Source organism: Dromaius novaehollandiae, chromosome 3, assembly GCF_036370855.1.
Source record: "Dromaius novaehollandiae isolate bDroNov1 chromosome 3, bDroNov1.hap1, whole genome shotgun sequence".
In the NCBI taxonomy this organism is placed as follows: Eukaryota; Metazoa; Chordata; class Aves; order Casuariiformes; family Dromaiidae; genus Dromaius; species Dromaius novaehollandiae.
The window spans coordinates 33,120,827-33,134,442 of NC_088100.1; the positions used below are offsets into that span (position 1 = coordinate 33,120,827).

General features: G+C 40.0%; 1 protein-coding gene across 2 annotated transcripts in view; it reads left to right on the top strand.

The window, feature by feature from the left end:
* The first annotated feature begins 12,984 nt into the window (after positions 1 to 12,984).
* Positions 12,985 to 13,616, top strand: part of SMAP1 (small ArfGAP 1) — a 97,522-nt gene continuing 96,890 nt past the window's right edge. For both annotated transcript variants that reach the window (XM_026095886.2, XM_064508647.1), the window contains exon 1: positions 12,985 to 13,264. In XM_026095886.2, the coding sequence (XP_025951671.1) occupies positions 13,147 to 13,264 (118 nt within the window). In that variant the 5' untranslated portion in view covers positions 12,985 to 13,146. The remainder of the gene's footprint in view (positions 13,265 to 13,616) is intronic.

Sequence of the window (13,616 nt, forward strand, 5' to 3'; positions counted from 1 at the left end):
CACAGGTATAAATCAGCTTTGGAGAGGATTTAATGAGCCATTTGGTCAACATCTCCTGTGCAACAGTTTCTTACAATATATTGTAATGCTCTGATTGGTCAAAAGAACTTCTAGTGTTTCCTAAGTGGAGAAATACAGTCAATAAAAGGATAAACACAATTAAAGAAAACAATATAGAGAATAAATTTAAGATGCAAGAGACATCATCAACTGTAATTTTTCTACTGACTGTAGTGGAAGTGAGACTGAATCCAATGTGGATAACGATTTTTTTTCTCTCTGCAAACACCCAGTTGAAGCCATAAGAGGGCTTGTTGCATATTTATCATGTGTAATAACAATGTCATTGCACTTTTAGAGTAATTGGAGAACGCTGTCAGATGCAGCTGTACTTCTTAGTGGAGAAATCTCTCTGAATAAATCAGTCTTTTCCTTAGTTCTATTTTCAAAATTTACACTCATAGATGAACCCTTACTTATGCTTATGCACATGGAGTACAATCCTGTTCACATATGCTACTTTTATAAATTTTATTTCCACCTGAAATTCTAATGTAAACAGCCTCTAATTTCCATGATCTGTATCCTGCTGTCTAATTGCATGTGCAAAAAGCAGGAGGTTGTAGGAGCATGTCATTCTTGGTTACTCCACAGGTCTGCATAGTTCATGGTGTCCCATGTCTCATTTACATTAAAAAACAATTCCTGGCAAAACACAGGCCACAGCTCTCACACCAGCTGAGGCTCCTGCAGCTTCTATACCCCGGGCTGTTTACTCTTCTACTTGGAGGCTGGACCACTGTTCTGCAGTGGTCACAAAACCACAAAATGCTTCCTTTGCATCATCAGTAAACCATGGAAAAAATTTGGGAGATACATTGAGCCTAATACTCAGTAATCACTATTTTCTCAGTTTATGGGCAGCAGTGCTCAGAAGGCTTAGTCATATGAGCTAAACTTCATGCCTGTTGTGGCTGGACTGTGTTTAAGAACACAGGAAAAACAAGAAGAACAAATTAATTCATTATAGTATAGTTGGCTTATGGTGGGGAGTACCAGGACTGCATGAAGTAAGATTTAGGGACTGCAGAGGACAATAGTAACTAAAAGTTTCTTTGGAAATGTACTTTACACATACCCCTTCTGCCTACAAATGCTCTATTTTAATACGTTTGCTGATGTGTAAGAGTCAGCTCAGATGCAATATAGTCACGTTTTATATCTTCAAAGAACTGTACAGGTATCAATACTCTCAAATGCTAAACTGATATTTTTTAACGAGCAAAGAAACTTGGATACTGTGTGCAAGACTGAGAAGGTATCAGAGCAAAGATGACCTGCTGATGTCCTGTTCTCCACTCCAGACTGCTGACACTGTTGCTCTGGGGTCATGTTATCATCGGTTCATTGTTACATTGATGTGGGTTGGCTTTTTTTCCTCGAGGAAGCAATCAGTATCAGCAGAATTTTGGAGAAATAATTAGTCTAAATTGTTATGGCAATAAAAAAAGAAAGGATTATTTTTCATTGTATGTATAAGACAATGCAAGCTGAAATACATGAAGAGACTCACTGATAAATACAAGCATCTTGGCCATGATGGCCAATTAACAAGCAAAGTCAACAACAGTTTGCACAACAGGAGATGTCAAAACAAGGTCTCAGATAATACTGTTCAGCCAGGTGAAGGTTGACCTGTTTGTGAAGGAAAGAGTCCATTTCACAGACTCCCTAATGGGCAGCATCTTCAGGCTATTCCATACAGTGCCAGGGCACATGGCAGAAAAAGCTCCGTAACTGGGTTCTGCCAAAGGCCACACGGGGAAAGAGAGATTCATGAGAGAAGGCTGATAAGCTGCATCTCTGTATCAGTTACATTGAGGTGAAAACAAACACACTGTCCCCAAGCAAGTGGCCTCTTGGACACATCAGATAAAACCCTGATTTTAACATAACGAATTACTTATGTCACATTTAAACTGTCTACAGTGTGTGGATACTTTTTCAGTTCTTACACATTTTTCTCAGAACGAGTATCTCTGCATGCAACTGGAATAAGACTTATTCTCAGAAGGAGCATTCTCATCAATACTTATGCAACACCTTAGGCTCTTTTAACTGCTTTAAAGCCATTCTTTTTGCAAAAAACACTCAGTATTTTCTCTCAGTTTACCCTTCCTGCATATTTCTCTTTTGTCAGGGTTTCATTAACATTAAAATCAGTTTAGCTGAAGTAGGAGAAACTCCACTTCTGAATTTCAATTTATTATCACGTTCTTCACTTCTCTAATAACGAGCAAGCATATGTGGTTGTTGAACACTTGCCTCTCACTGAATATTTTAGCAGTGTTTACACTAAAACTTTTGATTCAAATCAATTGCATCTGTAGTTGTTTATCTTTGGACATTTAAAGGAAAAGATTAGGACTCCTCTCAGCAATCATTCACTAATAATAACACTTCCAATTCAACTAGCTGTGTAGATTTCATCTGACCTATTTTTAATATTTTCCTCCACCCACATTTGTACTGATAAAAGCAAAGATTATTAATGAATCGTTCTCTATTTTTATTTTACTAAAAAGGCTTTTCCACAGCAGAAAACCTGCCCTTTTGATTCTGACCACAGATAAAAAATGATAGCTTTAGGACTGAAATACCAAGCTGAATCTCCATGTATGTAAACCAAGCAGCTAAAACAAGGCATGCACAGCACCCAGTGCAGGTATTCTCAGGCCCACCCTGTACGCACCTACTGGGCACCCCTCAGCTGGAAACCACCTCTGCAGACCTTACCCTGGTTTTCTTCTATTATCTATTAGTTCTTATAAGTTCTTATTGCTGCTGTAGTATTTCTCCCAGTCAGAACAATTTGGAATTATGCATCAGGCATAATTTCTAAGTAATTCCCCCGAACTGGTTTGTGAGTTAGGAACATTAAGAGTACTAGTTTTCAATTTAAGAGATATGGAATCTAAGACACAGAAGGTATTTTAGTCTTAGTCAGAAATGGGATTGGAAGGGGAAAAAAACTGCTTACCTTACAGTTTTGCTCTGTGATGCGTATTCCTGGGAGCTGTCATTCCAGGATGAGTCATGCAAGAAACTCTCCTGTATTTGAGACAGCTTGATGCCTTAAAGGGTCAACAAAGCGAGATAGCTGCTCTCAAGTGCAGGAATAACGTGCTTCCTTGAACCTCAAAATCCATGGAATCTTCTATAAATATATACAAAGAAGATAGACACTTCAGACAAGAAATAATGAGCACAAGGCAGATGCCTTCACTTTAATCCAAGCTCCAGGGATGCAGGAATTAATAATAACATGTCCTTTAGTAGCACTTCACATCCATAAATCTGAAATCGCTTTAAAAAGGAGGCCAGTACATTATTCTCATTTTACAGATGGGGAAATTGAGCCATTAGACATGGAATGACTTGGCCAAGACCAGACCTGGGACTGCCTGTACTGGATCAGACCCAGTTCATCCAGGCAAAAATCTTATCTCTGACCACAACTAAACACATCACAGGAAAGTACAAGAAAACCCACAATACATAAGTGTTGAGTAATCTGCTCATTTATGATACTGTGTGGTGCAGAACTGAGACTGGTTATGCAACTGGTATCAGTGTAAGTTAAATATTCAGTCCAAAAATGCAGTGGGAAATTTTATTTTCTCTCCTTTTATATGATACAAATTGGTTATGGGAATGTGTGCTACAGGAAAGGTAAAAAAGCTCAGTATTGTAGTTTTAAATTACACCATCAATGTCATGCAAACCACTCTGAAATTAGAGAGCTATTTAAAGAGCTTAGTTAATCTGTGTCATGGCTCTGAAAGCAGCAGCTCAAAGGACATGAAACCTAGTCTTTAACTATTGAAATGCAAAGAGAAAAAGTCACAGAGAATATAAGGAACTTGTATAACGTGGACATGAATAAATTTCAGTATTGGTGTGACACCCAGGGAAATTTGGTCCTCGATTATCTAGGCACAGCCAGTGAGATTCAGCTGCAACCAGAGGAAGCTGTGAGTTGCCTTACAGGTGTCACCAGAATCATCAGGGAGACAGAATAACCCACTGCTGATATTGAGAGATTTCACCAAAAGCAGTCCCAAACTCAAAATGACAATATTATTAACATCCATGTCTACTAAAACCAAAAAACCTCTCTCGCGCGGAAATAGCAGAGGAAGACACCTATCCAGCAAAACCTTGCCATCAGATGTAACTTAATCCTTTTTTATTTTGCAGTTTTGCATTAGTTAAAAGTCATACTAATAGCATCTGATCAGTCTCCACTGACTGAGCTCAAGGGGTTCAGACTCCAGTTAGGATTTCTACTGAACAGTTTGTCAAAAGGATGTAACTAAACCACATCGCTATTTTACACAGTTGTATGTTTATCATAATTCTAAGATCTATCATTAGATAAGATCTAAGATCTCTTACAAATATGGATTTTAACTTAATTACCATCACTTAGAAGTACACAACCATTTTATTTTAATGTTAGAAATTGTTGCTCCACATTACAAATTATCACCATTATTAAGAGCCTGTTGTTAATGATACGACCACTTCTACTGCAGGATGAAGAGAATATAAAAAGCCTTTTGTGGCGTTACACAGCTGTCACAGACATAAATGCTCTAAACTTTTATATTAAAGACAATGCATATTAGGCTACATGATACTAAGAATACATAGAGATAATGGCTGAACTTGGGTGTGTCATTTAGCTTGAGGATTCAGAGGGGATGTCCTGTCATCAGAGATGTAAGGCCAACATTGCTCATTACAAATTATCCTTCACAGAGCAAACAATTATGCCCTGCCTAGCACTAGACTATTATTAAATGTGCTGTATTAGCAAAACAACATTTAAATAGGTCTAAATGATCCTGACGCACAAAATATTCAACTGTCACATGAAGAAAGACACTTTATTTCAATACTCTACCTGTTCCTGATCATTCCTTCAAGTGGTCCAGTGAAGGAAGGCCCCTTCTGCACAGCATCTGATAGCATGAGCAGGGTCTAGCAATGTAATAAAACTATTAGTGTGAAACAGCAGTTCTTACAACATCACTTACAGTTTTTCTTGCCTTCTCCCCAATAGGAAAGGTACAAACCATTACATACAAAAGCTCAAATCAGTGTGTCAAACACTGATAAAACAGGCTGTGAACTGCACCTTCTGAAGAGCAAAAGTTTTCATAGTACCAGGCAGTGAAAATTTTAAAAAGGTGTAGTGTTTGTCAAATAATGATCATCCATATAATGAGTACACTTAACATCACATATAAACTATGTTTACATCTACTTTTTTTAGCCCAGGATCTCTCTGCTTTCTTCTCTATTCAGTATTTTATAGTGCCCATTATAAATGCTTCATTCTTTTCAGAAGACAAATCCCTCCCCAAAAGACTTGTAGTGCAAAATGGAGCTCTGCATGGGAGTAAAGCTGGAAAACAGATGATCTTTCCACACTTCAAAGGCTTTAGACTAATCTGGCAGATGAGTGACATTACAGAACACAAAATGAAGATTCAGGAGCAAGACAGAAATGACTTATGGAAAGTACCTCTTGAAGTCAAACATACAGACATCGTGTAGATCATTTTTAGAAATAAGACAGGGGATTATATATGCCTTGGAATTTATAAGAGTCTTTTCTTTTACTGTAAACTCTCTTCTAAATCTGTCCTGTGATTTTTATATGATCAACCTTTTCCTCTCCCTCCCATAACTTCTACAGCCATTAACTAGCTGGACTTCTTGTTCTATAACCTTTTCCTTTTACTTTCTAAGTAAAAAGATCATTTCATTTTCAGTAAATTAAACATGTGGCTTTCAATGTATTTGACAGAAAGGTACACTTTTCTTCAAGGAAGAGAAATAAGGGCCCATATAAAACATCCGAATGAAATAAATATAGAAACAATGTGCCTTTGGGGAATAAAAAAATACTCCAGGGCTGATTATACTTGCCAGAACATTGAACATGGACTCATCAGATTAATTAAGTCTGTCATAACAGCAAATCATTAAGTCATAACAGAGAAAATTCAATATACTTCCTGGAGATAGAAGTCTATTTTTACACAATCAAAATAACACTGCTTTTAGAAAATCCTTGTTGCTTTACTGTACCAATATTTTTTAGTAGGACTTTGATATCAAAGATGCTGTAGTAATAAAAGCACAGACCCTGCAATCTTAATTTTTCTCTTTTATTACATCTATCTATCTATGTGGGCCTGTGTCTGTGAAGACAAACACGCCAGGTGAGGAGTAACCAGTGCCACACGTCAGAATATGGAAAGGAAACAACTGAGAAGCAAAGGACCAATATACAAGATGGATTTGTTATGGAGAGAAAAACTCTTGTTGAAAAGCTATACAGTTACTGGGAGGTTTCCACAGAAACTTCCCTATTTGGTGAAATCCTGATCTGGAGGGAATTCCAGAGTCAGCCTAAAGCATGGCAGTAAGAAATCAAAGCAAGCTAGTGGGCTGGAGGGAATCCCACAGAGAGTCAGGTGCCTGCTTGGAGATAATCCTGTTCAATTGCATGCTCCTTAGGGCCACACCCATCTTCAAGAGCCAAAAATTCTTTGAGCCAAAGCTGCTACTCTCTCGTGTGAGACATCACACTTCCCATACAGAGCAACTTGGAGGAGCTGCAAGGGAAACATCGCAGCAGCCTACATGGACTTCTTGGTGGCTGCCACCCAGCTGAGTCTTTTTAGCTGCCAGATGTAGCCCCAGCACTGTGAACTTACCCAAAGGTGTTCCTCCTCAAGTGAAAGAAGTGCTGAAGGAAGAAGCTAAACTTACCATCTTTTTAAGGCGAATCACTTTTCTCAATTCTTTACTATTAGGTAGCTGAAGAGAAACACGTTTTCTTCCAGATACGAACTCAGCTTGTAGATGCTACAGACATTCTTTTATTGATAAAAGACTCACTGCTTCTAACAATTAAAAACAGTCAGTTTTGTAAGTAAAAATGATCCTTCTTCAGCATCACTGGACTTCAGAGAAACTGAGCAGCCAATATGATTTGCATAGCCAAGGCTGATCTGGAATCCCACTACCTGAGTGTCTCCCGCAGCACGAAATTATCTTGAAGAATAAAAAATAACATTTAAACATAAAAACATTTAAAATGTTTTTCCTGAACATTTTTACTTCTTTGAGAAAGATTCCACCAAGATGAAGCAGGTAGTATTGGCAGGATCACTGCAGACTTTCAAGCAGGTGAATTCTTCCACACAATTATTAATCGTGCCTTATTTTAAAGGGCAGTTTTCTCAAATGAAAATATATACACTTATTTATTTACACTAATATCTAAACACAATACTACAGAAAATAGTAGGAAAAAGCATAACATTAAAGAGGAAAAATTGTTATAGGAACTATGTATAGATATTCTGTGTGGAACAATCTGAAGCTTGTGGTTCATTACCTAGTCTTTAACCTACACTCTCTACAAGTTCATAATTTCTCTGGGCAAAAAAAATGGGCTATGTGAATAACAATTCCTGTTGTTAAAAGAGATAAAATTAAGATTTGTTCCATGTGAAGACAAGACAAAAAGTTTCCTAGATTTAGTGTCTATTCTGTAGTTTATCCCAGTCAATAAAACCTTTATAAGCTTCAAAGACTCTTTTTCAGAGTAGCACATGAAACAGTAATCACAATGGAGCTCAGCTGTCTCATTTTGTAATTTCTTTTCATATTTTTCCCTAATCTTTCAAATTTATGATTTTGCAACTGATTTCACATCTGATTATTGCTCCTCTTCTTGGCTAGCTATAAATGACTGCTGATAGCTAAGGCTGGTATCCTTATTCTCAAAGTCTGAGTGAGCCAAACGCATGACTGACTCATAAAGTTCCAACTAATATTCTCTCTCTTTGAGTTTCTGTCCAAAAAGCCCAATCTTAAAATGAGATAAGCTGAAATGAAAAGAATCAGGCTGAAACATACACACAGTTTTAAATAGCTCAAAATACAGTGTGAGCTTGGAAAGTGTAAAGCATTTCAATTTGAAGATCTCCTCCATGCTTCTATCAGAGCCATATGGAACTTCCATTTCTTGATATTCTACCCCTACACTATTCTACACTATAGTCCACACTAAAATACAGTGGCCCAATATATGCAGTAGTTTAAAACATAACTGTATACATGCATATAATCTGTGCAGTGTGATTTTTTCTTCTGAGCTGACACAATACATGACTGACAGCAAAACTCATTGAAATGTATTTAGTCGTTTGCATCCATCTATCTATTTTGTAGTTACCTGCCTGGTACTCATTGGTGTTTACAATTACAGCCCAGATTTACTAATAGCTTCCAGGAAAACAAGGTTGCTTGTGCTCATCATGTGCTGGAATGTCACTAGATGATGTCACTTCAGAAAAGATCAAGATCCCTTTCTAGATTTAAGAATTTCTGTTCTAATTTTCAGAAATGCAAACAAACCACAATCTTTAGATTTCAGGATGTTTCAAATGCTCAGCACCTATTGGCTGAGGCTGTTTTATCTGTGGTGCCATAATGTCTAATTTCATTTAATATCAGGAGCTCAGTCTGTGTGTGTTGAAACTAAAGTAAAGGAAGAACCAAGAAACTGGAAGAAAAATGTATTACCTCTAGTATCTCATCTCTCCAGTCAAGTTAGCATACAGAAGCATGAAGACATTTAAAATCCTGCCTCACCTATAAAACTTCCTTCTTTTACACTTTTTAACCTTCTCAGTTATGACACTACTACCGTTTGCTACACAGGGTGAGCAGTAAGTGCTGAAGCTCCAAGAAGAATACACAATTCGTGCTGCTCTTGGGGCAAGTGCACAATAGGTATAGATCAACTTCCAATTTGAATGTTAAGTGACCATGCAATGCTGTCTAACATTTAATACCAGTTTTGGGAAAGATGGAATATAATTTTGTCAATCCTTTGTACATAGGTTTAGCAGTCTTGCCCCCAGTGGTTTTGCATCACATTAGGAAATTTTTGTATGGTATAAATACATTTTGTATTGTGTTAGTTGAAATTTTGTAATGCATAAATTATTATGTTAACATATACATATAGTTTGTATATTAATATTAAAAAGGTTTATGGAAGTAGAAATAAAACTTAGCTTTGAAACCTCACTCCAAACTTCCTGACTTTCACAGACTTGTGCGTTTTGGGGGGGGGGGGGTGTAAAAATGTTGTATTTTACAACACTTTGTGGAATTTGTTTGAGGAGTTATATTTTTCTTTTTAAGCAAAGAAGAAAAACAACAGAAACTGCTGGTACAGCTGTAGATTCCAATACTTGAAACTTAATGTTACTAGTTCTTCTTCTCTTCTTTTGCTTGAAGATATCGGATCTAGAGCTGGGCAGAGATTTCCCTACACAAAATACATTGCTGAAAAGCAGTAATTAAAAACAAAGCTGAGAATTAATTTCATAAATGACTAACTTTTTTGCACTCAGGTACAAGACAGTTACCCTCTCTACCCTTTATAGTCAATGGGGAGACACAATTCAGAAAGTGATTCATCTCCTTTTAAGAGAAGCGCTTGCAGGTGGTAATTCATCTCACCGGACTTCAACACCTGTCTCAGAACGAGATGAATCACCTCCTGGGATGTCCATTTCTCTCCATCGACTATGAAGGGTAGACATAGCTAAAAATTGTCTTAAACATCTTAAGTTTGTGATAGAGATTAACTTATCAGCTTCAGCCATTCTATACCAGCCAAAGACTGCAGGTACCATATTATCTGATTCCCTGAGCTACCCAGACTCCAGCTTGGGGAACCAACTTCTGAGAGTTCAGTTTTGGAAACATTTATTGAAATATCCATTTCCTCTGAAGTTTTATATACATCTGTTTTTCAAGACAGCACGAAAATGTCTGAAGCACCAAAGTTTCTTATGAATCAGAAATTCTCAGATTCATCAACTCCAAATGGAACCCTGTGTATTTCTGGACTTTGCTATTAAAGGATGAGACATTAGAAAAACACAGCTATTTTAACACCTGGTTTCATTCCAGTTAATAACTTCGCACCTGACACATTCTTCCCCATTAAGTCAAATTTATGCTAATACTGTCCTGATTAGCAAATACTATTTAAAGCTGTTTTCTAGGGAGACTTCTGAATAAGGTAGGTATCCAGATTTGGTGAGTTTCAGTCAGAAAGGCTGTGCTATCAGATTATAAGACAACATGAACTTCAGAAGTTACCTAACAGTATCCCTGCAGAACTGTGAAGCAGCTTATGATGATGAGTAACGAAAGCTGGCGAGAAGCATTTCTGATTCAAGGTATACCTGTGCTTTTACTGAACACAGCACAATCTCTAATGTCAGAGACTGCAGAACTCCAGTATTGAAGTTATTTTATGAAAAAATCACAGTTAGCTGCATGAAACTCGCCAACTTCTGGAGATACAGAGCTTGAAACATAAAGTATGCAGTTAAACAATTCCAAAACTGGATTGTACAGTCTGTGCTCTGCAGGGCTTATGGAAAAGTGAAGCAAAGCGCACCAAAGTGATACAGACTCAGCAGGACAGTTGTGTAAGATCTACTTCTGGAGGAGCCTTAGTTAGTGACATCTCTGGCCTCTCTGCACAAAATTTCCCTGCATGGTGTGCGGATGCCCTAACTCATTCTAGAAACCATGCTATACCCTGAAAGACATTTTCTCTTTATTTTTTTTTTCCTCTGAAAAAATGCTTCTGACAATAACTTCATATCTACAGTCGTCTGCCCCTCTTCCAAGTCTAAGAAAAGCAGCAAAGGCAGAGAAGGGGTAAATTTTTTAAAATCCTTACATTCATTTAAGCTCTCTGGGAAAAACCTAATAATACATTTATAGCATGCTGTTTTCAAAGCACTATCTATTAAAATATTAATAACTAATTCCTCTCAGCTCCATAGTGAAGCATGCAATTTAATGTTTATATTACTTTATAGAAGGGTGGACAGGTGCTTTGAAGGACAGGCATAATTTTCAGAGCTGAACACAAGTAGTACATCTTAATGCTGGACAGTTAGAAGAGGATCAATCCCCTTCTTTTAAAAACGGCCCAAATGCACACACAAAGTGGGAGTTAGACTCTGGATATTAACAATCAGGACTTTTCGTTTTAAAGTCACAAATGCCAAAGCACACACCAAATAATGCTCTTACTCTGCAGTTGTCTAGGGTTTCCCAAATACAGGAACTGGATCAATAACTACTTTCCATGGCAAATATCACTGTAGTCATTTTAGGATTAGAAAAACTGATGCACATGAAATTAAGCTGATTGCTTAAAGCCACTTGATACATTCTGGCAATACAGTAGACATTTTCAGAGCATATGTAATGTACAGGTCAAGTTCTTCACAAAATACAAAAGCAACTATGGTTTTCTTTTAAAATGGCAGTGTTGCTGCCACAGTCCTTTGATACAAGGACCCAGCAAGAATTCACCTAGCACATGAGAGACGAGTTCATTTCTGTTTATCTCCCAGGGAATTCAGATCCACAGTTCTTGCCTTTCTGAAAAGGCTTCTATTCCTCAGACCTTTGAGATGAAGGGGAGGAGCAGAGGTATGCTGTGCTCTTTCAGCTGAAGCTGTTTTCCTTTATGAAAAAATCCAGTAATTCAAAGTACCTTGGGCTAGAAAAGGAAAACAATTGTATGCTTGTATGTAGAGTACTCAGCTCAAAGAAGTCAGTCCTGTTCAGTGTCATGTTTAAGCAGCCAGGACACTTGCACCCCAACAATCAAGTCCATAGCCAAGCATGGCTAATATCAGGCTACATTTATGTTTGTTTTACACTCCTTGTGGTACAGTAGATCTTTAACTCTCTTCTGCCCATGTTCCAGGGCACTCGGTAGCAGAGTGGGGAGGGAGATGCTCCCTAGGTACAAACAGTTGGTTCAAATCTTTTCACGTGGCTAGTGAGCCTGGGTTCCTCAAGTTCTACAGGATTTCTCTAGCCATTAGAGTAAAAATGACAAAACAAAATAAAACCTGTGTATGTTGCTTATTGTTATATCAGTTATTAACACATATTGTAAGGTCTTATCTTTTGGTTGCAGATTCCAAGGCTCATTCTAGTACCACGCTGTCTAAGTCCCCAAGGATGCAAACACACCCGTATTCACTCTTTGATATTCCCTAGCTCCACAGGGACTCCCGCTTTCAGTAGTTCTCTATTCAGTGTGGAGGCTGAGTCTCTAACTCTTCCAGTGTGATGAACAGGCAACACAGGAGCTGACATAGAGCTTTGGATTTAAGCACTGAGGTAAGGCAACTGGAGCACACAACTTTGTCGTGCCCTATTGCCCTATTTGTAGTTTAGTTTTAACTCTTAGATGCTCAGCTCCAAGTAGGATTAATAACCCATCTCTTGGGTTTATGCATCAATACCGTGTCCTTGTGTTTGTAATCTCACGGCCAATAACTCACTGGCTAGCATGCTGTCCCAGCCTGCGGGCAGACCTTAACTCCCTGCTTTATTTCAGGGAGACCTAAGCATGTTCTCCCATATTATGTGATAGCCTAGCTACTAATTATTCTGATATGCAGTTCTCTCAGTCCTTTGTGTCCCCCCAAACTGGGGGACATTAATTAACCATTGGGTTGGGTAACTGGGATAATTAATTAACCATTGGATTAGAGCAGAAAAAAATATACTGAGCATGATTCAGTAATCTAGTGTCTGAGAGAGGAGACCTGGATATCCATCTGTCTCACTGAAGTGTTTTATAGGCTATATATAGGCTTCAGTTCTTTGGATGGATACACCTCCGCCGCCACAGGGCCCTAGCTCCCGGGCGCCGCCGCTCGCCCTTCACTAAGCTGAGTCGGCGCGGCGCGGCGCTGTGGGCAGCTCCGCAGGGCAGAGTTACCGGCACTAGGACCCGGCGGACTATTTTCGCGGCGGGAGCGGTGCCGCCGTGCGCGGAGTGGGCGTGCGCGCTGAAGGCGGTGTTGTGTGGCTGGAGGCGGATGGGTCTGCGGCGGCATGTAGTTCCGGTTGAGGAAGTCGGCGCTCGCGGCGGCCGGTTCCCGTGGCTGCGCGAGGTGGGAGCGCCGCGCCCGAGCCGCCGCCGCCGCCGCCATGGCCACCCGCTCGTGCCGCGAGAAGGCGCAGAAGCAGAACGAGCAGCACCAGGCCATCCTGGCTAAGCTGCTCCGGGAGGAGGACAACAAGTACTGCGCCGACTGCGAGGCCAAGGGTACGGACGGGGCCGGGCCGGAGGCGGGCTGCGGCCCGCCGGTGCGGCCGGGCCGGGGCCGGGGCCGGGGCCGTGCGGGGCGGCGCCCGCGCGTCTCTGCGGCCTCCCGCTGCGGGGCCGGGCAGGGGTGCCGCCTCCCCGCCCTGCTCCACGTCCGCAGGAGCCGCGGGGCGCTCCCGGCCCCGCAGACGGGGCCGGAGGGGGCAGACAGCGGGGGTCCGGGCGGCCGGGAAGGCGACTCCCCCCCCCCAGCCTTGTTGCCTATCGCCGCTTCCCCACCCAGATGCGCCGTGTTTACGTTATCCTCCAGTCAGAAACCCTCTTGCTGAGGCTTTGTGCAATGACTGGCCCG